Raw genomic sequence first — 26,190 nt, forward strand, 5'->3', positions numbered from 1 at the left:
TATGATACTAAAGTTTGGCCCCACTTATTTCTGGGACACCCTGTATATTTCACGTATTGTACCAATATAATTTACACAACGTAATCGACGTATATGATTCTTCAGTTAATTATTATTATTGCTATTATATAATTGGATACTTGGAACTAAATTTCGCCTACCTGATTTAATAAACTTCCACGTTAAAAAGAAATTCAATGTACTGAGAGAAACACTTGTAATATTTTCCCATTTGCTCTTTTATTCACGAGGCAAGATTCGTATAAAAAGTAACAAAAAAATCACCAAGGAGTACCATTTCTCTCCTTTCTTCATATTTAGCAATGCAGTAAATATGTCCTATCATTTAATAATTTTACAAGTTGCATCTTTTCGTCGTTCAATGAAATCTTTGCTCCCTTGTGAAGATAAGATGAAACAAGTTGAAGTCAAGGGAACTTTAATATCGCTTTCCCAATGTCTGTTCTCCAAATCACTAATAAAAATTTCAAATAATAAAAATTTCAAAAAAAAAATCAATATATTGACATTTAATCTCATAAGCTTACCTTATTGTTGTAATATCAAACAGAAAAATGTTGAGGAAGAAATATATTGCTTTGGAAAAAAAATATTTCTTTATAGGTATGTACGTATTTCTTCTTTTTTGGTAATATTTAATGAGGCGAATACGGTCACGATATGTCTTTCAAATTTATGTTTTCTCTCTTTCACATCTCTTCATTGAACATTCTTGTGTTGATCTTTGTGGCATAAACAGAAGATACGGAACTTTTTCTTTTGCAATTTGCATAGGAGAAATATGCATGTGCGTTTTGCTAATGTGACCGTGTCTCATTAAAAAAAAAAAAGAAAAAATTTTTCTATAAAACAATAAATCTGTTAGTCACTTGTGATAAACGTTCAAAATTTGAAGTACGACGTATGTCCGTAATTTAGTTGATAGATACAATATATAATAAAGTCACAAAAATATGAAGCAATAGAATCAACACTATAATAGATTTAAATTTCTTATTTCTCCGGTAGCAGTATAGGAAGCATATGGCAAACACGGCGACAGCAAAATGTCAATCCACGGCAACATGTAAACATTACAGACGAGGTTTTAATGATTTTAATCCATCTGTAGGGGGGCATACTTTTTTCACCTAGATAAAATTTCATTCTCAAATTTCTTTGTGTGGCACAAATTTCAATTTTTATTAAGTAAAGGTTTTAAATAACAACGTTGAATTAAATACCTATTTGACAACGTAGCAGAAATGCTGAAAATAATTCTGAATTTTTTTAGATTTTTTTGAAGTCTAGAGCGCAGTAATAAAATTTTAGCTAGAGACAAAAAAAGATTCAGCGAGTACCTGTGGAGTAAGTAAACATATGTGTGCCTATGAAGGATATGAAACATATGTAACTCCATAATACTGTGGTCAGTGTGTACAGTTTGAAACTTGAATTTTACATATATCAATGTGATGTAAATCCAAGAAAGAGAGTTATATATTCCTTCTGCAGTAATGGAAGCTCGCACTCACTTGAAATGGAAGCCACAGAATAAAAAATGCGCCAACCGTGACTGCTAGGGTTTGTCCATAACGAGGTAGTGCCAACGTCTGCGTTTGATGTCTAAACGATAATTCCACTGTGTAAATCGCACGTGCATGTGCACGTGCGACAAGATAGACGTACATGTAGCAACCCAATAGAACCAGGGCACTCGGTGCCCAAACTGCTACGACCAGAAACACTCTGACTGGTGGTAATACGGCCGCATCGAATCTGCAGTTTCCGCTACAAGATAAATTAATATCAAAGATTATTCGTCCTAGAATTACAATCTATGATATTGTTCGATATCTTTCCAATATTAAATATTAATATTCTTTCTTTGTATTTATTATATTTCTTTTTATTTATTATATTTATTTTTTCCAATATAATAATTCATTAAATTAAAACGGAATTTATAATTGTGATAATACTGTACCGATCTACTGTACAAGTTCGCGTGCTTTACCAGCTTTACTGCAGACAATGAGTCTTACTTATTGTTAACTCACATTAAAAGTGAGGTTATAAACTGCTGTGTTGTTGTCAGTAAAGTAAGCAACTTATATAATGATGTCATTACTAAATACTAAATATATAAAATATTCACATGAGTTTATACATGTATGTATAATATATAATATTATATACTAAGACATGTTTTTTATTGCTGCACTCTCTCTAGAACTGATGCAATAATTATTATATGTGCCAGTTCAAAAAAATAGTTAAAAAACAGATCTTTTGATTCAGTATAAATATCGTATTCGTGAAAATGGAAAGCAACCATTGCTCCCGGATGAGCCGATTAACGGCGAGAAGTAATACGCAAATCAGAGCGAAAGCGATTAAATTAAAGTAATAGAAAACTGTGATATGTCGATCACTCAGCATTATGATCACTTAGCGTCATTGGGAATTCGCAGCAAGTATATATAATATAAAATTTCGATTATACCTATATTCCACTGAGCCGGAAACGGGCGGGACGGGGCGGTTACAATTAATTTGTTGATTTGACTACTGTTGTAGCTGAAGTTGCCGCCGCACCGCAACAGATTATCGATACCGTACTGTACCGAACGGAACGGATGAAACTCGTATGGTTTGGCGACGCGCTTTTGTAAGTATTTAATACTGCATGGCATATATAATCGCAATGAATTCAACTCCGTAATATTTATCGATCACACATTGTAAATACTGTACGGCACCTCTGCAATCTGCGCGATGGTAATCAACGGTAATTCGCTGAACCGCGCCTGCGCCATCTCGCTCGCGCCAGCGAAATTTATTCGACTGACATAGGGTATGGTCAACGCGATGCTACAACGCTTTGAAGCGTTTTTTAACTGGTCAATTTGTAAAATTCTTTCTTCTAATTGGTCAAATGCTTCAAAGCGAGACTTTGTTTGTAGCGAGACTTTGACCACAGCCATATAATAATGATAAGGACATTCGCGCCGCGCTCGCGCCGCGCCACAAGCGCAGAAATCAACCAAACTCGACGCGCGTTGACATATTTTCGTATATATCGCAAGCTGACTGTACGACTCTTTACGTTAGGTCAGAAATCCAAACAGGTGAATTTCTCAAGAATATCGCAAGCGCATACTCTGCGAATGTATCTCTTCGATGATTCGATGATTATTTGTTCGCATTTTATAATAATATCGTGTCTAAAATGCGCGAATAAACCACCAAAAAATAGGGAATACTTTCAAAACCCCCAAAATTGCACATTTTCAGATCATCGGAATTTGATGAAAAATCATCGCAAAAAAATAAAAAAGTCTTTTAAAGCTTGAAATTTGGATTTGGCCATTTTTCAAAAAATTTTCTATCTTTATAGTTCTGTATTTTAACAATTAATAATCAGGTTTGGCTTTAAAATGCGCCATTAATTGGTCAAGAAAAATCATAAGAAAAGTTTTAAAAAAACATTTTGTAGGTAGGTAAAATTCTGTCTACTTTATAATACGATTTATTGTAAATTTTTTGAAAAAAAATTTTTAAGCAAATTACAGACTGTTACTGTTGAATGTACATATATACATTTGTGGAACATAACAATGTCATCTTTGTTAAGATACAAAATTGTAAAGATAGCAATCTTTTGAAAAACGGCTAAAACGTGTTAAAATGCAAGTCCTAAGCTTTAAAATTCCTTTTTTATTTTTTTGTCTCCAATGATTTTTCACAATGGTGTTTCGGTGATCTAATAATTGTGCAATTTTGTGCGTTTTGAAAATGTTTCCTATTTTTTATTGAATATGCAATATATTTAATAGATTATACACGTCTGCATACTTTATATTATGTTACGTGTAATGTAAAATATACAATAGATTACATTTATTCACATTTAATATATTTACAACATAATATATTTACGCTAACCAAATATAAAAGATCTATTTGTTAAATATAATTTTATAAGTTTGTTAATAAATATTTAATCTTTAAAAATAATTTAATATTGATACCAATAATAATATTTGATGTGAAAAGAATATAAACGTGCAGATTAAAATGTGCGTTTTATTGCAGATAAAAATGATTGAAGTAAAAACTATCAAGTAAAATTTATATAAGTACAATTTTTATATTTATTTTAAAAATATTCGATGTGATGTCTCTCGATTAAAAATTATGTGTAATTTTATACGCGACTAAGAATTAATTATATTATACTTTAGTTATTATCCTCTTTAAGACGATGACTTCTGTCCATACAGCACAGAAAAATTGCTAACAAATGCAGGCGCGTTTTGTTTGCCGACATATAATTTAATGGGTGCATTCAGTACTAGAACCGCTCATTGAGCGCTTAATGAGCTCTTGCACCTATTTGGTTTATATTTTTGGAATCTATATCTATCGGAATATGCCAATTAGATGCAAGAGCTCAGTGAGCGGTTATAGTACTGAATGCACTCAATTATTCCGATTCGTATGAAAAACAAGATTAAAATGGAATTCTATACTGGTAAAATTAATTTTATTTTGGAAAATTTTAATAAAAACGAATTATACTTTATTTTTAGCAAAGACGCGATTAAAAATTTTACATTACATTAATTATATTATGCGGAATCATTGTTTTTCTCCATTTTAAGTTTTTTTTGTAAAAGTTTATTAATAAAACAAAAGATAAAAAACTGTAAAACAAAAAGAAATAGGATGCAAAATTTGCGCTCATATTGTATTGATAATACTCTTGATTAAACTAAATACTAAATGGATCATATATTTTATTCCATCCAAGATCTGAATTAAACATGTATATAGTTTTACTTGAGATTAATACTTTGCAAATTGCGTAGAGCGCGTTAATACCGCAACAAGCCATATATATATATATATATAAATATATAAATTAAATGAATTGCAATGATTTGCACTTGCGTGCCGGTATATTTTTATAAACCGAAATTTACACAATTTTATTTTAACTAAAATAGTGAAATGTAAACATATACATATATAATGATACGTGTATAAACATTGAGTAAATATAATTACCTGTGCGATTGCATCCCTCCGATGACTTGAACATAGATGAGAGGTGAGAGACCAACAGCGATCGCATATATCCAAAAGACCGCGATATATTTTTCTACGCTGCTGTGAGTGATGATGTTTTTATATCGCAACGGTTGCGCCAACGAAGTCAAACGGTCCACCGCGATGGCCACAGTAACTAGGACACTCACACTACAGAGCGCGATCGCAATGCAATATGGCACGATGCAGAGAGCGGAAACGCCGTTTTCTGGTAAACCGGAGAGCTCCAGCTGTATCCCGACTGGCATAAACACACCGATCTAATAAAAACGAGCAGATGCATTTATCGCGGATCTAAATGAGGATGCGTTCGTAATTGATGCGAACGAATAAGTATTCGATAAATAAGACACGTTTTTATTACAATACTTATACATTATACAAAAACGATACAAATGATAAGTAAAGACTTACCCCGAAATCGCTAATAGCCAACGAGACTAAAAGACAATTGGAAGCAGTCCTGAGTCTTTTGTACCTGTAGAAGGCTGCTAGGATGATGGAATTACCGGTAACGGTGATGGGCGAGAGAATACACACTACGGAGATCGCCAGAATAACTGAGACCGGACTGATGTCAATCTTGGTAACGGTGGGTATGAAGCTAGTCGTTAATTCTCCAACAAGGGTAGTAGTGGACGATAGCGGCATATCTGTGACGAGTGTTGACATTGTCACTCTCAAAGCAACAGAAGAATTCGCACTTATTCTCGCCTACATTTTTCTTTGAGTTAAGTTTTTCTTAAGTTATACCCGCGCTTTGCATCATATGGCCTTGCGTCATGACGCCAACGTCATCGAAATTGTCATGTCGCAGTCTGTAATATAGATCGACAATTGGCTGAACAAATTAAATTGCTAATTGCCTAATGCGATTAGCTGGTTAAAAAAGTAAATAAAGCATTCTTTATAAGTAGATATCATATATGTACACACACACACACACACACACACACACACACACACACACACACACACACACACACACACACACGTGTGTGTGTGTATCATATATGTTAACGATCCAGTTATCTCATTGGAACGATGAAATGTTTCAGCCAGAACACAATGGTCATAATCTTCGATTTTCGATTTTGCACTTTGGATTGCATATCTTTGGAGGAAAATAACTTTCTGAGGCACTCCTACTACTGTAATTTTCGTCTTGGATAATTTTTCTACTTTATTGAAGAAGCTCTCGAAATTCGCGGCTAAAGTAATTGAACTTGATTATTGATCTGTTGAAAAATTATAAGCTGTCATAACGTCAAGCTTTGTATCCATTGAGAAGCGGAAATAACTTGAATGCGGAAATACAGAATATTTGATTCATCCCTCGAATCTCCCTCTCTCTCTCTCTCTCTCTCTCTCTCTCTCTCTCTCTCTCTCTCTTCTTACTCCATTTAATTCTTCATTTTTCTTGCAATATTGTGATATCTATTCCTGAAACAAGCATACATTCAACGTTTCTAATTAATTATCCTTTCTTGAAACTGCAATATAAATTCGAATAAACTAATATACAAAATAACATATACATGTAACATATAATGTACGTCATAACTATATTATTAAATATTGAACCAGTTTCTTTTTATATTCTATTATTAACTGATAAATAGCATAGATATAAAAGATTGAAACAATTGGACTACTATATTAATTTTATTGCTTGTAATTGCTTGTAAAATATGTAATGCAACCATACAGACAGGAACGGTTTGTGGAAAATGAGAATATTTTGCAAAAGTTTTTTGGACGTTTATTAATTATTACATATTAAAAATTTGTAGAATATAATTGTATAAGGGTAAAAAAAATTGGAAAAGAGTAAAACAAAAGTTAGAATCATAAAATTGTTTCAATTGCTACGAGATTATAGAATTATTCAAAAGTTCACAACTTTCAATATATGATTTTTTTAAACAAATATTTTAATATATTATAATGTATAATGTATAATATAAATGTTAAATAAACTTTTGAGTGACTTTTGCTCATTGTTTTAATTTATAATTAGATTTCATTGAATCATTATGGCACGGGTTTTCGTGACGATCGTCATAAAGTTATGATAGTAATCGTGAATTAGAAATATTGATAGTTTTTTCCTGAATACGAGATTTGATCTCATATATTTGAAGCTAAAGGATGAGGATGTTCGCCTCATCATTTCCGCCTTTGTCATTAGTAAGATGTATCTACAATCTGCGTCAATCGATTATTCGGTCCAGTGAGCGAAGGCTACCGTAAATCACTACCGTGAATAAATCGCGGCAAAGAGAATTTCCATCTTGTAACGGGGATTGCCGAGTAACGTGGATAGCGTGATGCAGTAGCAACGGATTTATACAATATATTAGTAGTATAATGTGAAACTTAAGCTTCAGGCTTTATTTACTTACACGTCACAAGAAAATAGGATAGTCGCCTTTATAATATATTGCTTAGGTATGTCTTGCCAAGTATCTTCAAATATTATACTACTTCGGTAAGCTATTGTTTTATTCGTATCGACTTTAACAGATACGAAAAATACAAAAGTAGATTAAACGCGCGTAGAGATTTATTTTTTCTCTCCTTCTTTAAAATGAAAGAACTATTTCTTTTTGCTTCGAAGCTTCGAGGATCTCTATTAAAAAAATAAATTGTATACATAACGTAGCTAAGTTATAAAACAGTATTTCCTCTGTTGAAAGCCTGTAATAAGCCCTCTGTAATAAGCCCCTCAAATTTGTTTTTTTTTGCATTTTATATTATTCAATTGCGTGAAATATAAGACAAAAACAGAGTAAAGAGAGGATACATTAACAATATATTGCTTTTTTCTGTCATTTATTTTTCTGTATTATTTCCAAATTATTAAATTACTTATTGTGTACGCCATTGTGTACTACAATTTTTATGATAATTTATTCAAAATAAAAAAAATCTAGTAAAGTATCTAGTAAATCTAGTCTATTTTTTGTGACTCTCTTTCTTCGAATATATACTTGATGTGTTAAATGATGTCTTATAGAAAATTACAAAAGAATTTCATTTTTTATAGGCAAAATTATTTTTTAATGTAAAAGAATAGAATATGTCGACAGAAGAGATAATTTAAATAATGTGCGCACTTCTTTTTCTACCAACATTAATTGGAAATTCATAGAAACAATGAATGTTTTTCGGTTGACGTTTTGTATGTATGTACGTGGAGGCTTAAAGTCAGTCATCAAAACGGAGTATAAGTTGCGTTAAGTTGGAAACACAATAAGCACAGGCAATAGGAACACTAAACAGGGAATAATGAGACGAGAATATAAGGTTTGTTCGCGTTACATGCTACAACATGCTCCAATGTACTCCTATCATAGCTCCTACTCACTCCAATGGGCTCATTATAGTGAGTAGGAATTATGGCAGGAGCATGTTGGAGCATGTTGAAGCATGCGACACGAACAAACCTATATCGAATTTATATCCCAGAACTCTGATTGAACGGCTCGTCGTTCCCTGTTCCTGTTGCCTGTGCTTACTGTGTTTCTAGCTTTAGAGCGATGAAAAGTGACGCGAGAAAATTTCGCGTCAGATTTCGAGAATGTGAGGATCGTCACGCAATCCATTATATGCTGGGTGGATAGTCGTTTCGATAAAAGCAAATTATCGGAAACCAGTTGTTTGTATGTACAATCAACCGCAAAGAAGAAACCGCAAAGAAATTGCATTCCTTGTCGCTTCTTTCAATTGCACTTCATGATTTAATTGTGGCGTGATGAAATATTTGAATTAAGAATGGGAAATATCATAACCATAAATATTACTTTGAATTTTGAGATATACAACTGTATATAATATATCCAGTAATCTTGAAAGAATAATATAAATATAATTATCATTTAATGACATTCAATAATATTACGGTTAATAAAACAACATAATAATAAAATTTAATTTTTTTAATTTTTAGTTTCAATTTTTTAATATATATGATATATATTAATCAAATTTAAAAAATATTGCGTTTTTAAATCTATTAGGTGTACAAATAAGTTTCCGCCGTTTGACAAAAAACGGTGCCATTAACAAGCTATGGTTAAAATTGTCTGATGTAAAACATTATATCGTAAGGTTGGACATCTGTCAACAACATAACCTTGAAATACTAACGATTTTGTATCAGCATCATATATTTTTTTTTGTGCGAAAAATGCCGAGTTTTGAGCCGAATAAGCGTCATTTGCGGGAACTTTTGATTTACTTCTTTAATTTGAAGAAATCTGCAGCTGAGGCTCGATTGCTTGTAGAAGCATATGGTGAGGCTGCCTTAAGTGAGAGAAGTTGTCGTAAATGGTTTCAAAAATTTAAGAACGGTGAATTTGACGTCGAAGACAAAGAACGTAGCGAAAGGCCGAAAGTGTACGAAGACGCGGAATTGGAAGCATTATTGAATGAAGATTCGTGCCAAAGGCAAAAAGAACTTGCACTTACATTTTGACTTACATCAATAAAACATTATGTATCGTTCTTTCACAATAAATGCTTAATTTTTTATAAAAAACGGCGGAAACTTATTTGTACACCTAATAATATACAATATTTCCAGAAAACAATATGTCTAGAATATGTACATAAGATGTTCTGATAACGTCATCTGCTGCAGTATGTCATAGTCTCTTAGATATATATATATATATATGTATATACAATATATATAGACGTCTGTTATGGAAAACATTACATATCATAATTAATGCATTCGATACAAAATACGATGACTACTTTCGTCGCCTGAATCTATTCAAATTTGTTTAAATTCAATGTTGTGTGACTTATATCATATACGTGTATATGACTTATTGATAAGTACAATTTTTTTATTCTACTTTATATTGATTGAAGAATTTATAAATTCTATGACAAAAGTATTCTATGAGATGCAGTATAACTACACACTTATTATAGTGTAGAAGAGAACGTAAAAAAGCAAATGCTTCCTAGAACAAATTTCCTAAACTATATTTGACAAAATTCTGCGTATTGATAATTTACTTAATACAATATAAATTCGAAAAACCAAAATTCGGCGCGCAATTCGAATGACTATAAATATAATATATATGCATGTAAAAATGTACATATATAGTATATGTATATGTATACATACAATATAATTCACATTGAATAATTTAAATATTAAAGATCCAGCTTCAACCATTGTAGGTATTTAATTTCTAGTTTGTATTGGTTTCACACGTACAGTCTAAAATAAGATTCTTATTGTTTAATTTACTTAATGTTATAGAATGTATAGCATTTTTAGAAAATGATAAAGAACGATTTTGTGTTGCCACAATTTTGTGTTCGGCAGGTATAAAAATAAATTTATCGTCATTTGCGAGTCATAGCTTGTGTATTAAAGTGTACTTAAATATAGATGTGCAATAGGTATGCGTTGTTTGCTATCGATATTTAATAATGTTATACTAATAAATAGTAAATTCTATTTGTCTCCTTCATATTTATATTATAGTATTTCTGCAAATGATCAATAAATATAAATGCTTCTAAATTTACTGAATATAAGACGTAATTTCTGAAATTTAACTGCATAGATTGAACATCAACTTCCGGTGTTAATATCCGGTCGAGAAACAAACGATTCTTAAAATATTACGTGTTGGAATGTGACGTTTCTTACTATGAAAACAGGAAATTGACGAATAATGCGAAATAATCAACATCAATGGCGATGTAACAATGGAAATATGCTTTTTCTTGCTTCATTTGAAAGTGCAGAAAGTAAGTGTTGACCGAGAAGAACCCGAGTTTTTCAAAGTTTAGTTGGAAAATTTAATAGGTACTCGATAAAGATGGCACATACTTGTATAAACATATATATGTAAAAATGAAAATTTTATTAACATAGCAACTAACATAGCAGATCATATTATTTATTCTCTAAATTTGACAATAAATTGCTTGCAGCACAAACGACTGATTGTGATGTCATTAAGTAATACACTTGATAAATAAAAAACATAAAAAATAGTTGATTTAATTTTTTATTCGAAAGAATAGTTAAATTGAATTAATAAATTGATTTTGTCTTTATGTTCACGCGCTTGCAATTAGTCAAAATCTTTTAAATAGATCTTCTTTTATTGCGCAAAACAAAATATTTGTGTTTCGAAACATTTGTTTTTCCTTTTATACTACAGGTACAAATATTATAAAAAATAAAAATGTATTATTATCTTTACACTAACTATGGCAACTACTACCAAATTTAATACAATACTCAATACTTGTATAGTAATATTGTATATTTCTATATAATGACATTATCTATAAACTATTGATCTTGGAAAACATATGCTTTCTGTTTCACTATTTATTATCAATTATTCATTTTATTCTACCGTTCAATAAGAAAAGCACATTTTCTACTAGAAAACATCCAAGTGACAAAAGTTGAGAAATCGTTACTGTTATAAATAAATGATGTAAAAAATTTATCTTGTACGTATCTGAAAATTTACTTGAGAATATTACAAGATCTAATAAACTATGCAGGTTTATCGAATGAAAAATCAGCATCAGTTCCAAGCATTTCGTATATTATTAGTTAATCTATCGTTGATATATCGATCGTTCTGGAATCTCACGTAGCATTCCTGCAAACTCCACTGACCTATCTCGTTCATGGTGTTGCAAATGTGCTACATTTCTGATTATAGCGCAAATATGACTTCTACTTGAGAGAAGATTAATTCGAGGACGCAGCATATTTCCCAAGCGTATATCCGCGCGCTTGGGTATCACTTATAAATCGGTGCGGCGGGTCGCGTATCAATTTTTATTCGATATTAGGCTGAGCAATCTCGGATCAATTTTGCATTCATTCCATAAATAAATCGATCACATCTCTTTATTATGGTACATCTTATCTTATTTTCATGATGTTTTTAGTCATCTTTTTATACAAAAAATAGTTTAAAAGTCTGGCATTTAAATTCATAAAAGACATTTATACTTGTTATAAAAAAATTGTCTAACTGTATCTGAAAATAACAAATAAAAATAAAATCATCTGAAAAATATGCTAATCATAACAAATCGAATTTTATTATATATGCAGGTATGTACATATATTATCATGAAACTTTGCGAAACTGTTTTTGAGACGCACAATTGAAATAATCGATTGCGACATTGTGATGTTTATTCGTTTTTCAAAGATTTGTCAATCTAACAAGATCAGAAGTTGAAAATTAAAAAACCAATTATTTATAATTTGTTATGAACAATTTTTTTATAATAGGAATAACAAAAATCACAAGTTAATAAATGAAGAAAATCTCAATAATATGTGCTTACAGATAGGAGCACCTGGCGATTTGATAAAAAAAATTTAGTTTGACGGTGTTATATCATATACATATATTGTATTGTAAAAATGTATTAATAATATATATGTATATCTTCTCTGTCAATTGTATTAAATTTTATATTTTTTGATCATTATATTTTATAGCCAATAACAAATATCAACGTGTAATAAATATAATGTGACGAAATTATTACTCGAAAAAAAAGGAAAACAAGGGAGAAATAGCAATAATAATACAGGCTCACAAAAAAAGTATCCTGTGCTGGGGTGGAGACCAAGCTATTCTTATGTATTTTATGTCGCTGAATACGAATCTGACACAAAAAATAAGATCATCCAGGGCAAATTTTCAATCTAGAGCGAAAATTTGTGTAAGAAGTTCAGCTGAAAAAAATACAATTGTGCATCAATGTGGCGCGAATTTTTAAAATTCCGGATATATTGCTTGATACTAATGATATCCTGTTATCCGATCGGATAGTAAAAAAGGACCAGATAAGACTGGATATCAGATACTTATTCTCGTATATCTCTAATAATTATTCGAGCATAAGATACTTAAGATTTAACTATGTTGACGTATTCAGCATAATGTATAAGTTTATTATAAGATGTAATTAATTTAAATATTAGGTGTTGGAATTAATTCGTAGCGTTTTACAAGTGATGGGAAGTACTTTCATTAATGTATTTTTTAATGCTCATGTGAAATAAATAACATTCTTTCATTAAAAAACGCTACGAATTAATTCCAACACCTAATAGAAATTACATATCAGAACGTCTGTACAGGTTTTTAATCGACACTGCTTGATACACCATTGGACAACTACTGAATAGCTTGTGGATGAGGTACATTTGATGTTTTATATATATATATATATATATATATATATATATATATATCAAATGTTTGCGTCATCATGGCGCGACGCGGCGCCACAAAATACATATCTATTATATATAGCACCGCATCTTCTTCACCTTTCTTACTCTGTGAGAGCGTTCCTTAATGATACGCTTATTGCAAATAATCGGTTAAAAATCAACTGTGCAAATTAGAATTCGATCGCATTCGTTGCTAAATACGCGTTGCTAAGAACATGCACAATTACGTGCGAGGACAAATAGAAAAATAATTTAATATTGAATAATAATATCTTTCAAAAATATGTTTACATACATTATGACCAATTGCAATATTCTTTTTTTGCTGCTTTTGTTATTTCAGATCAGATAGATTCTAATTTATCTGTTAAACCTCGTAAAGATAAATAGATAAGTAAATAAGTAGATAATAAGTCAATTACCTATTTGAAAAGTAGTTCTTTGTGTATTTTTACACATAAATAAACACGTCAATATGTTAATAAACTTAGCTTTTAAAAGTTTACTTTATAAAAGTAACAAGAGATCACCTTATTTTCCATTTTTTAACATTTTTTTTTTACAAAAAAGAGGAAAATATATTACTTATAATATATTACTATAATAATACTTAGGTTATATTGGATACATACCTAATATGGTCTACAAATACTACTTTATTTTAAAATCTTCACTGTATTCGTACACTGGATGGAAAAAAATATTTCGAATTTAATATAAGTCGCAATTAATTACATGTCCTAAACGGTATTAATTACATGTCCTAACTCGATTCAAATTTTTGGGTTAATTTAACATAAAATGAATTAATATGTTAGAAGGTTATTCAAATATATGTAGAAGAATAAATACAAAAAAGGTAATATTGACACAATTTGTAAACAAATCGTGAAAGCATATTTTTTTCAGTAAAAATTAATTAACATTTATAATATATGAAATTAATCCATATTTTATTCATTCATCTTACAATTAGAATTTATGTTTTAAAATACATTATTTTTGTTACTCGTTCATCTACTCTGGATAAATTGTGATTTTGTTGTCATTTTGACACCAAGAAACGTTGAATATCAGTTTAACACAAAAAATCTTTAAATAACATTATGTTAAATTAACACTTAAATAAGTTAAAAAATTCACAAATAACGATTAACAAGAGAGAACGTGAATTAATTATTTCTAACATACAATGTATTTTACTATGTACGAATATTTGAAAATGTGTACTTACATTATTTTTAATGTTCAGATGTATTTCCTCTTTTGAATCTGACAGTTAAGTGAATTTCAATTTTGGACTCAGTGAAAAATTAAAAAAAAATCGCAAAGCTTAGGCAGATCACATTAGGGTCCGGTTATTGTTATATTATAAGGAGTATGACTTTGCTCATGCGGTTTTTTTCCGAAATTCGAGGCTTTATTGTAAAAAACTGGTTATACATTTATGATTCAAAGTATTGTCCATCGCTGGCCACTACTTTTTCCCATCTTTCGGGCAGCATACGAATCCCGCGTCGAAAAAACTGGTCATCTTTTGAGGCGATCCACGAATCGATCCAATTTTTTACTTCTTCATAAGACCGGAAGTGCTGGTCAGCCAGGTCGTATGCCATTGATCGAAACAAGTGATAGTCAGAGGGAGCAACGTCTGGAAAATACGGCGGGTGGGGTAGGACTTCCCATTTCAACGTTTCCAAGTATGTCTTGACCACTTTCGCAACATGGGGTCGAGTATTGTCATGCTGCAAAATCACTTTATCGTGTCTCTCGTTGTATTGCGGCCGTTTGTCTTTCAATGCTCGGCTCAAACGCATCAATTGCGTTCGATACTGATCGCCCGTGATTGTTTCAGTCGGTTTTAACAGCTCATAATATACTACGCTGAGCTGGTCCCACCAAATACAGAGCATGATCTTGGAGCCATGAATATTCGGTTTGGCCGTCGACGTGGAAGCATGGCTGGGAATTCCCCATGATTTTCTGCGCTTGGGATTATCGTAATGAACCCATTTTTCGTCCCCAGTCACAATGCGATGCAGAAAGCCCTTCCGTCTTTCAAGCAGCTTCACAAGCAAACAAACTTCGTTCAACATCTCTCGGCTTCAACTCGTACGGCACCCAATTTCCTTGTTTCTGAATCATTCCCATGGCTTTGAGACGTTTTGAAATGGCTGATTGAGTCACTCCTAATGATCGTGCCAATTCTTTTTGATTTTGACAAGAGTCTTAATCAAGTAATGCCTTCAATTCTGCATCTTCGAAAACCTTCTCTCTTCCACCGCTATGCTAGTCTTCGACGTGAAAATCACCATTCTTGAAGTGTTGAAACCACTTATGACACGTTCTTCCACTAATAGCGGCTTCACCATAAATATTTGAAAGCATTCGATGAGCCTCAGCCGCAGATTTCTTCATATTGAAACAGAAAATTAAAACCTCCCGCAAATGACAAGAATTTGGCTCGTAAACTGACATTTTCAATCGAGAATAACTTTATGATGCAGACACAAATCGACTAATGTTTCTAATGGGATTATGTTGACAGATGCCCAAGTTTATTGTGTGACGTCTATGATCTATTTATTTCGATCACCACTTACCGCTAAAGCCATCTATACGAAAACCGAATGAGCAAAGTCATACACCTAATATATATTTTGAAATACACTATTCAATAAAATTAAAAGATCATCTGTTTTATCCCATAAAAATAGGCAAATTTTAAAATAGAAGAATTTTGTCAAAAATCATAGTATTGAGATGTTTAAAAAAGCATAAAGCATTTTACAGTTTAAAATCTCTACTTTTCAGATCAGTAGATACTTTAGAAAACGGTCTTACTAATATTTTATGGAGTTACATAAACATAAATAAAGATAAATAAAGATGTATCAAATCTCAGAATTGTTTACGAAAGTCAAGTTCCACGGCGTGAATTAAAAATTACAAATGCAGTTTACAGCATTCGAAAGAGTGAATCTTTATCTTTAATTTGCTTTTTTATTAAGCTCTGGACGATTTTTCTCCATCGAGTTTTCCAATATTGAAAAATGGTCGTTTTCTAAAGTATCAATCTGAAAAGTAGAGATGTCAAACTGTAAAATGTTTTTTCAAACGTCTCAATACAATGATTTTTTATAAGGTTCTTCAAAGTATTATTAATTCGATTACATATAATACTAGATCATGAAAGACTTAATGTCTCTTATATCAAAATACTGACGAATCAATTTCTGTCAATAAAATTTTGAAGATATCGTCCTTGTTCCACGATGCTCATTCGCACAATACGCATAATATTTGAGATCGACTCGGGTCGCCCGGCCATGTATTAAAAGTATCTCAAAAGACCTTTGCGAGAACATTGAACTTGGCATGATGATGCAGTATACGGGATACTTACATCGATTTGTTCTAAGCTATCCATTCTAAAAACCTCACGAATCTACGGAGATATATGTATAATATAAATTGTTTATTCAATAATTGCTGTTTACACAACAAGCTAGATTAATTAAGAATGGAGTTAATGTGTGTATCGTATAATATGTATACTGCATATGTATTATGATGATAATGATCGTATATTTTTAATCTATTGCTTTTTTTTTTAGTTCAATGCTCGACTCGTGATTTATAATCTTGACGTGTGTGTCATTAATGAAAAATCGATATAATACATATACTGCATGTCCATACAGCACAGAAGATTGAAGCAATATTGCTGCAATGTTGCAATATTGCAGATTGCATTGTAATATTGCAGAGATATTATAGAAATGTAAATTAACAATACGCCTGCAGATATATGCCTGTAATATTCCAGAAATATTGCAAAACTGTAATTCTTTAATTATGTTACTATAATAATAATATAAAAATATAATTTTTATATTATTCATGTAGTATAATATCTTTTAGTTTAACAGTAGTTTTTATGATATAATAATTAATATAATTCATTTTTATATTCAAATAAAAAATTTATTAATCTATTATTTGATGGCCATTTTAGTTGTTTTATATTTATTTTAAATATGAAATCAAAAGATTTTGTATAATATAATATCGAATTTGGATACAATTAATGCATCATTATTGGATAAGACGATTGTTTCATTCGCGATGAATGATGCACTCTATCAATCATACGAATATTTGTTTGTACTGTACATGTTGGCTCGGCATCATACTATCGTAGTACACGTAAATGAATACGGTGAACTTCAAATATTTAAGTCTTGACAAATCAGGTGACTTTCATGCGGAAAAAATCGAGCGATCCTATATCAAAATTAAAAAGCAGAAGAAATATGCAATTGCTTATTTAAATAGACTATTTATTTTTTCGAATCTTAATTCGCGGTTCAATTCAATTAAGATATGTATTTATTTAATATTAAGTTTATCAAAAAGTTGAAACAAATCCTAGTTTCTCTTTTAATATATATTATATAGTTTTTTTTTAATAACTTTAAATTTATTTGAAAATCCCTACCATTGTAGTTAAAAAAATAGATTACCGGATATTCAATATAAAAATAATTTATTGTACGATGCGTTTTGTTCGGAGCAAACGTTATGTTGCGACACGTAGAGACGAAGTGACGCCCAAGTCGCGTCGCATCTGGTCGCATCTTCCCTGGCCTTGAACCCATTGCCAACACTTCCTTCCTAACTTCTCAGATTTCCCAGAAGGCCATGGTCATTGAAATTGCTTTTTACTTCGATTGTCTATTTATAGTATAATCCCGGAAAATATCGACCTTTTTCTTTCTTAATAAATTTTTAAAAAAATATACTGATCTCTCTTTGATTGATTCCTTTTTACATTGATTTTACAATTAGTTGTAAATTATTACAATTTCATTCGGATAATTAATTAAATTAAATTACTATTAGGATATTAAATTAAAGAATCTCATATATTATTACATTCGCATTCAGATAAGTTACATATTGGGGTAAGTCACATTGTATTTCATACAAACGTAATATATATTATCTTCTTTAAAATTAATTATTAATTTCTCTCTAATCGCTATTACATTATCAGCACTTCCTTGAAACACAATTATTTTTTGCGCTAATACATCTCGCAAAGATATAAAGATCATACAACATAAAGCATTATTCGCATTTATGTACAATGTTTAATATTATTATTTTCAACATATTGTTTTTATCCAGATTTTAGAACTATATTCCAATGTATACGCATAATGCATATGTATAAAAAGCCTACAAATATATATTTGTAGAAATGGATATACAAACAATTGGCTACGTGTCTGATAACTTTGTACTAGATAGCCGACCACGCTCGTTACGATTGCGATCAATTTTTAATTTCCAGTAAGTGCATCAATAAACGATCGTTTGTATAAATAAGTATACGCGGGAGCATATGGAAGAATAAAAAAAACATATTTTTCTCTTTTTTCTTCTGCATATGTTTCAATATTATAACTTAAGATTTAAAGATAGTAATATACTTTGATTATAAAGATAACAATATATTTAATTGTATCTTACAAAAGATTGTGATCCTTTTAAAAAGAAATATATTTATATCTTTAACATATAATTTTATAGTATGTAATACTTGACTTATGATTAAATAATTTTACAATTTTTTTTATTTAACCGATGTATATGTAAATAAAAAAAAGAAAAAAGAGAATTTAAATATTTAAATAATTATTTGATAAAATTGCGTTTTCATGAATCCTAAGCTCTATCTCTCCCCCACTTCCTCTCTCTCTCTCTCTCTCTCTCTCTCTCTCTCTCTCTCCTCCTTTTTCTTTCTCTCTCACTCTTTTTTACCTTTTTAAATAAACCAACTTGTTTTCAAAATTTAATTAATTTTTACTAATATTTTATATTACAATTTTCAATCTCTATTGAATTTGTATCGTGATATTGGTTGATTTGTATAAGATTCATGTAAATTATGGCTATTGTAGTACATGTGAAAGCTCTGTGCTCGTGTGTAAAAGGCTTTGTAAATCTCCATTTGTATATGAGAATCACGTTCGTTCAGAATCACATATAACAGTAGACGCAATAAAATTGAAGAGATGTGTCGGTAGAAAATAAATTTCATGCAGGGGTGTGTGAAATAAAGTGTATCGTGTGCATGAAGATTTAATAATGTGGGCAAAGAATTTTCATCCACGTTATTCTAAACATGTACACACACACACACACATACACACACACACACACGCGCGTTATTATAAACATGTGTATACACATACAGGACGTATGTGTACGTCCAAATTTTTTATATATGTAACTTTGGCAGTATGTTTTATAAGTTGAAATGAGAAGAAAATAATATGTTAATGTAGCTCTTTAAATGCTTTATTAGAAACAATATTAAGTGAAAATAGATATAGAGATTAAATATGTGTAAATGAGAAAGGCCATTCGGTCAAGGTGATTTTTCTCATCATGCCTAATCACTATCTTTTATGAACTTATATAATTTCTTTATTAAAGTTATAACGAAAATGTAAAATATATAAAAAACCCTGTAATTTTCCCCTGTAATTGTAAGTTTGCATTTCGAATTACTGTCCGCCCATGTCAATACAAATTTGACAACGATGTAATTTTGAATTTATCATTTCTCTTTTGCAATAGAAGAAATCTTCATAGGAACGTTTTCTCTCAATCTTCGCAAAAAGGATGATAAATTCTTAACACACACTACATTTAAATAAAGTTGTTTTTTGTACACATCGTATTTTTGTTATAACTTCTTAATAATGCATTCCTATATTTATATGTATAATATTTTTTTATAACATATTATTTTAGACAATAAAGAAGAAAAAATTATTGAAGATCTGAATGATTCATTTTTGATATTTTGATGTATTATTCAAAAATTTGTAACAAGATATACACTTGTATAGATGTGTATGTAAACGGGACGTCTCTCGATCGTTACAAATTGCTTTTTGCTTTTTCTCCAGTCACTGTAATTACTAGCGTCAGTACTTGCGTGATACTGAAACGTGCTATTATCATCATCACGCTCTTCAAAAACATCTTCATAAAGATTCGTGTATGGAATCACCTAGGGTTACGATCTACTTGCTTAAAGTACGTATTAATCATAAAAATTGTAGTTTACTATGGTTAATATTTATATATTCGTCGAACACAAATCTAAACACAAATCATAATATAATATGATAAATGTTTTATACGAAATATATATATTTACTTATATCTTCCTACGAAAAGTCTTGTCTGCCCAACATGATGAAATCCTGCAATGAATTCACATGTTCGAATAGATCAAGTTTATATGTACAAAATATTCAAATCGATCAATTCCAAACCTCATTATTCGAGTACTCTCTCTCTCTCTCTCTCTCTCTCTCTCTCTCCCTCTCTCTCTCTCTCTCTCTCTCTCTCTCTGATGTAGATATTTCTGCTCTTCTTGAATAAATCAATGTATTAATGAAAGTTCAATAACGCCAAGAAAATGTTACAAATGGCGCCTAATATAAGATTAAACAGCATCGTAGTTCTAACATTTATTAGTGGAACGAAGATTAACCTTGCTTAGCTTTGCAAAATTATATTAATCGTATTAATGATAAAATATTCTCGTATTAATGATAAATTTCAATATTACCTCATTTTACATGCTTATTCAGATATCTTTATGTATTGTTTACTCTTTGTAAGCTATTTTGATTTTGTATTGTACGAAACAATTAAATTTTTCAAACAAATATAAACGCGTTTGGTACAAGGAGAAGAAATTTCATAATTGTGTCTATAAATAATGAAAATATGTGAAATAAAATATAAAACTTTTGCTCAAAGTTATATATTATTAGAAAAATTTTTTCAGCAGTTATTCAATCTTTTACGTCTTTATAAGTCATTTTCATGAAGGAAAGTAACAATATGAGAATTACACTTTATGTCTGAAAGCTCGCTTGGAATAAAAGTTCATTCATGCTATTCTCTTGTTGTATTTTTTAAATCGAATTCTGTCGATTTTATTTTCAGAAAATTGTTTTTTGTAACTTAAATGAAAATAAAGTTTATGAATTCTTGAGTAGAGAGAGAGAGAGAGAGAGAGAGAGAGAGAGAAAAAACATTCCGTGATAGTATAAAAATGCTGCGTGCTTAAATTATCAAATTGTAAGATTCTTTTATGAATTGGTGTCATAGCATCAAAATGGTAGCCATATATAAATCCTGATGTAGGTTTTATGTTCGGATATCTTCGATTTTCTACGAATTTATCTAACATAAAAATGGAAAGGAATAATCTTCTCGAGAATCTCGTATATAATAGATCTTTCAATAGATCTTTCTTTTTACTTTTGTTTATCTGTTGAATTTCGATGTTATAATCAATGTCATTCTCGTTAATTAAAGGCATTCAATGTTGTATATTTCACTAAGAATTTTCACAAAAATTTAAAAGTTTTTCCGTGATGATACATAACATTAAATGCCTGTGTGATATCATTCAAATACTGATTTATTAGGTAAATCTAGCTTCTGCTTCTTATTCTTCTTCTTATCAACGCGTTTCCGTAACAGTAATTTTTATTTTTATATTATATTTTAAACAAATGTTGTCTAAAGCAAGTTTTGAGGATAATGTCTGTCAGACGTCATAAATCTGGTTCATAAGGTATCTTAAAGACGTCATATAGACGTTTTTCTCTCATAGTTCCTAAAAATGTCTTATGAATTTTAAGACGTCTCTGGGCGCGCGCGTAATGATTTTTCAATTATTAAATTATAAAACTGCAAATCGTTCGATTTGATTTAATTCGCTTCGAAAAGTATACTCCAAATTCAAGCCATGTTTCCGAATTCGCAAAATTACTGGATGTTTCGTAAAAACACAATTTGCGAGAAAAGAAAATTTTGATTTATTGTTAGATATATATTATTAGATTTTATATTTATTAAGTGTTATAATCATAATTCCCTAATTCTTATCAATTATTCCAATAGTCGAAAAGTATTGACAGCCGAATAAGTATCAGCTATAAAACTTACCCGATGAGAGAAGATTGGGTCGTCGATTCAATCGCAATGCTGGGTTTCCATTGCATTTAATGACTTGAGCATCTCTCCTACGCATCCCTCAATTATTCGACAATCGAGACTCGTCAGAGTGATTTGTGTTAAAAAAATTGGCGGTTTAACTAATTATTAATTGCAAATTCCAAGCTAAGTGATAAGCACACGGGTACAACACATTTAACGCGATGAAGTTGAATTGCGTCACGACGGACGCCGCGCGCCGACTGGAACTGCTGTAAGCTGTCGCTCTTCTCTCATTCTCCAGTGACAATCAAGGGATCGAGGGAAAGTACGAGTATACGGGCGCGCCTGCCAGCGTCAGGATGCCCGCGCCGTCGCGCCGTCGCGCCGTCGCGCCGCCGCTACCACCGCCACTATCACCACTGCCGTTGCCACCGTTGCTGCCACGACCGTAAACGTTCAACTACCATGTGAGCAGCTTGCTAGAAGAAGCATCGCTGTGAATTCTGTTCACAGGTGACGTACAGTTATCTGCTGTCAACCGGTGATCTCGTCTCCGTCTTCACCGCCTCCACTGGTCCACACCGATTAACTAATGAGGACCGACTCGGTTGGCGACGACAACGACAACGAAGGACAACGATGCCGGGCGTGTCGAAGAGGAAAACTCGAGTTAGGTTTCGTTGTCGAGGAGACGCGATGCAGCCCTGTGATCGATCCGTTTCACCCCTTCGTATATGTGCATCATACGGCGTGGAGCAGACTGCAGCGCATCGACAATAGAGCGAGCAGGATGAACATAATGCTCAGGACGATATGCGCAACGATAGTGAGCGCAACAGCATAGCCGAGGATGAGTTGATGCGGAGAAGTGGATAAAATAAAGCTAGGGAAAAGAATGAGTATGATTACTCGTAAAAGTCATAAAGTTCGGGTACTAGTTCATGGGCTAGTCAACTCGCGCGATTCTTAACGATATATATATACACACACACACACACACACACACACACACACACACACACACACACACACATATATATATATTTATAATTGCAGAGAAGAATGTAATTCATAGATGCGATCGTATGGGCGGATATCAGATAAAATCGAATTATGCTCTTAAATGGATATTTTAATTTCATTTTGTGTGAGTAATGAAAAAATAATAAATATTAATTACGCTTCTATATATAAAGAGAGATATGCAATAATTTCATATTAATCCCATTTTAATCCTCTGTCCAATTTATAAAACTTATATTTTGCAAGGCAATTATATAGTCAAAAACTAAAATGGTGAGAATAATGAGAATGATGTATACACTTACTATTTATCATGTCATATACTTATGTATATATCTAATGAATATCTAATAATATAGGTAAACATATTAGGTGTTGGAATTAATTCGTAGCGTTTTTAATGAAAGAATATTATTTATTTCACATGAGCATTAAAAAATACATTAATGAAAGTACTTCCCATCACTTGTAAAACGCTACGAATTAATTCCAACACCTAATAGTTTGGATATTTTTCGTAATAGTATATGACATATGTATATGAAGATAAATCATCTCCATTGTAAATAATCTCACAATCAGATTTGCGCATATTTTTATTGCTTTTATAGCTTGTCCATTATTTAGATTCTTAATTTAAAACTTTATACAAACAATAGTTTACACTAGTTTGGTTCGCGACGGTGAGAAGATAATAAAGTAAAATTTAATCTTAAAAATGAAAAAGACATTTATCATACAATTTGATTCAACAATATACAGAATTTTCTATTATTTTTCTTTGTTATACGTTATAAATAAATAATACTTAAAAAATATGTCTTCAATTTTGTAGAATGCTTTGTAAGAGAATAAGGACAAGATAAGTATAAGATAAAATATAAAGATAAAGATTTGAAATTATAATTACATAGAATGGAATAAAATAGAAAACAGTAAAAAATAGACAGTAATACGCGATGTATCTCGTAACTTATTATTGTTGGAAGCTAGCCAAGGTCAAGGTACGATTGTTCAGTTTGTAAGTGCACTGGAAACACTCTAAGTGAGGGTTTTTGAGTGCAATGAAAGTGATGCCGTAAGCTGACAAGATGGATTTACGTAAAGTTTTGTAATACCCCCCCCCCCCCCGCCCTACAACTAACAAGTTCTCTAGCAGATCGTCGGCTTCTCAACTTATAGCTTTCGATCGATGAATTATATAATACAACGAGATCTATAACGAATTTTATTAGCTATTCGTTGAAACAAATGGTATATGAATGGTACTTATTTCATTTAATTTTAATCTTAAATACATATTTATTAGAACGAAAAGCATTTTTTTGTTGAAGAGATGCTTCAAGTTTGTTCTGTTAAGAGAAATCTTGCACAATGATAACACATGAGTAATATACAGAAAGAGAGGATAAAAAATTATGTCCGGAAATGCTGGGAAAATTGCTAAAATGTAATATAAAAAATGAATTGATATTTTTTAAAAATAAACGAAAAAATGAGAGTAACTCCGTAGATTCCTTTGCATAATTTTACAGAATATATTTTTGTCTTCTTAACCTTATATCAATTTCGAACATTTCGGCACACTTCGATCAAGCCATCTTCAGCAAAGTAGGAGTTACGTATTTAAGAGCTGTATAGATGTGTATTTCGCATTGTATTTCTGCTGGTGTATAACAAGTGTGTGTGAAGCGAATTTCTTGGTTCAAAGTAGTAAATGCCAATTGATTTTAAAATCAAATGACCCCGCTGCATGCCAGAATGCAAACTACATTATGTTCGAAAATATATAAATTTTATCATTAAAATAATGCGAAATATATCCTGCTTGATAAACAGCTAATTTAAAAAAAAAGGAATAAATTCATATGTGCTTTAGTTTCTATTCTTAATCTAATTTTTGATAAGTAAAAGTAAGACTATCTCTCTGTAAAATAATTTTTGTCTTTTAAAAAATATATAATTTTTTCTACACGTGTGTATTTATTAAAACTTTATAGTGTCTTAATCTTTTCGTGTTTTTTTTTTCTATAAAATATATAAATACAATGTTTTTGTGATAGGGCTTGCATGAATTAAAACATCTCTTCTGATATTTTCGCCAAAAAAGGCAAAATAGATTTTCAAAGCTAATAAATTTTACATTTTCCAGTTTGCTTTTAAATTAAAGGGAAAATATTACATATTTAGATATAGAGCTTTAAACCATAAACATGATATGATCTCCACAATTTCAATATAAAGAATGATCCGATAAGCAAATTTGTAGTGCTTTTGGTGTGCCCAGAGATAAAAATTTCACAGATATCGTACTTATGTCTACTTCTCTAACACATGCATGAAGAATTTATTGAATATCATCTCTATATTTATCCAATTAAGAATCATCCCTATTATTATTTTCCACATAATCATTCAACATACGCTGCAATCTGCAGGCTAATCTTATTTTTATTTTCTTAACAATTTATCTTATCGAAAGCATAATATTCTATTTTCCTAATATGATGTTTCCGCATATTTCTTTTTGTTGTGACATGTGTACGCGTCGAAGTTTAAAATGTTCCACATGATTCGGTTGGTAAGTAATGAGTTTGGAAATAGATAATTTTTCCGAAACTTTCTCTCTCTCTCTCTCTCTCTCTCTCTCTCTGTCTCTCTTTCTTATATTTGTTTATAAGTAAATTGTTAGTATAAGAATTAGCCTCTGTTGTACGAGGAAATCATTTTCGTTCTCTTTATGAGAT

General features: G+C 30.8%; 1 protein-coding gene across 6 annotated transcripts; it reads right to left on the reverse strand.

Moving 5' to 3' along the window:
* Window positions 1-109: 109 nt before the first annotated feature.
* Window positions 110-22,892, reverse strand: LOC105150744 (Adenosine receptor A2b). 6 transcript variants are annotated; one of them, XM_087408534.1, is made up of 7 exons: window positions 22,430-22,892; window positions 5,834-6,558; window positions 5,530-5,768; window positions 5,074-5,375; window positions 1,536-1,791; window positions 549-597; window positions 110-475 (listed from the first exon to the last, which is right to left on the reverse strand). In XM_087408534.1, exons 3-6 carry the CDS (start codon window positions 5,764-5,766, stop codon window positions 550-552), a joined length of 843 nt encoding a protein of 280 aa, XP_087264660.1. In that variant the 5' UTR covers window positions 5,767-5,768; window positions 5,834-6,558; window positions 22,430-22,892; the 3' UTR covers window positions 110-475; window position 549. The 6 variants fall into 6 exon arrangements, with proteins under 6 accessions (XP_087264660.1, XP_087264657.1, XP_087264661.1 ...); XM_087408531.1 differs by having other exon boundaries at window positions 5,530-5,933; window positions 6,514-6,558; window positions 22,430-22,891; XM_087408535.1 differs by having other exon boundaries at window positions 6,514-6,558; window positions 22,430-22,890.
* Window positions 22,893-26,190: the final 3,298 nt, after the last annotated feature.

Source organism: Acromyrmex echinatior, chromosome 8 (assembly GCF_024713525.1).
Source record: "Acromyrmex echinatior isolate Ae372 chromosome 8, ASM2471352v2, whole genome shotgun sequence".
Taxonomy (NCBI): Eukaryota; Metazoa; Arthropoda; class Insecta; order Hymenoptera; family Formicidae; genus Acromyrmex; species Acromyrmex echinatior.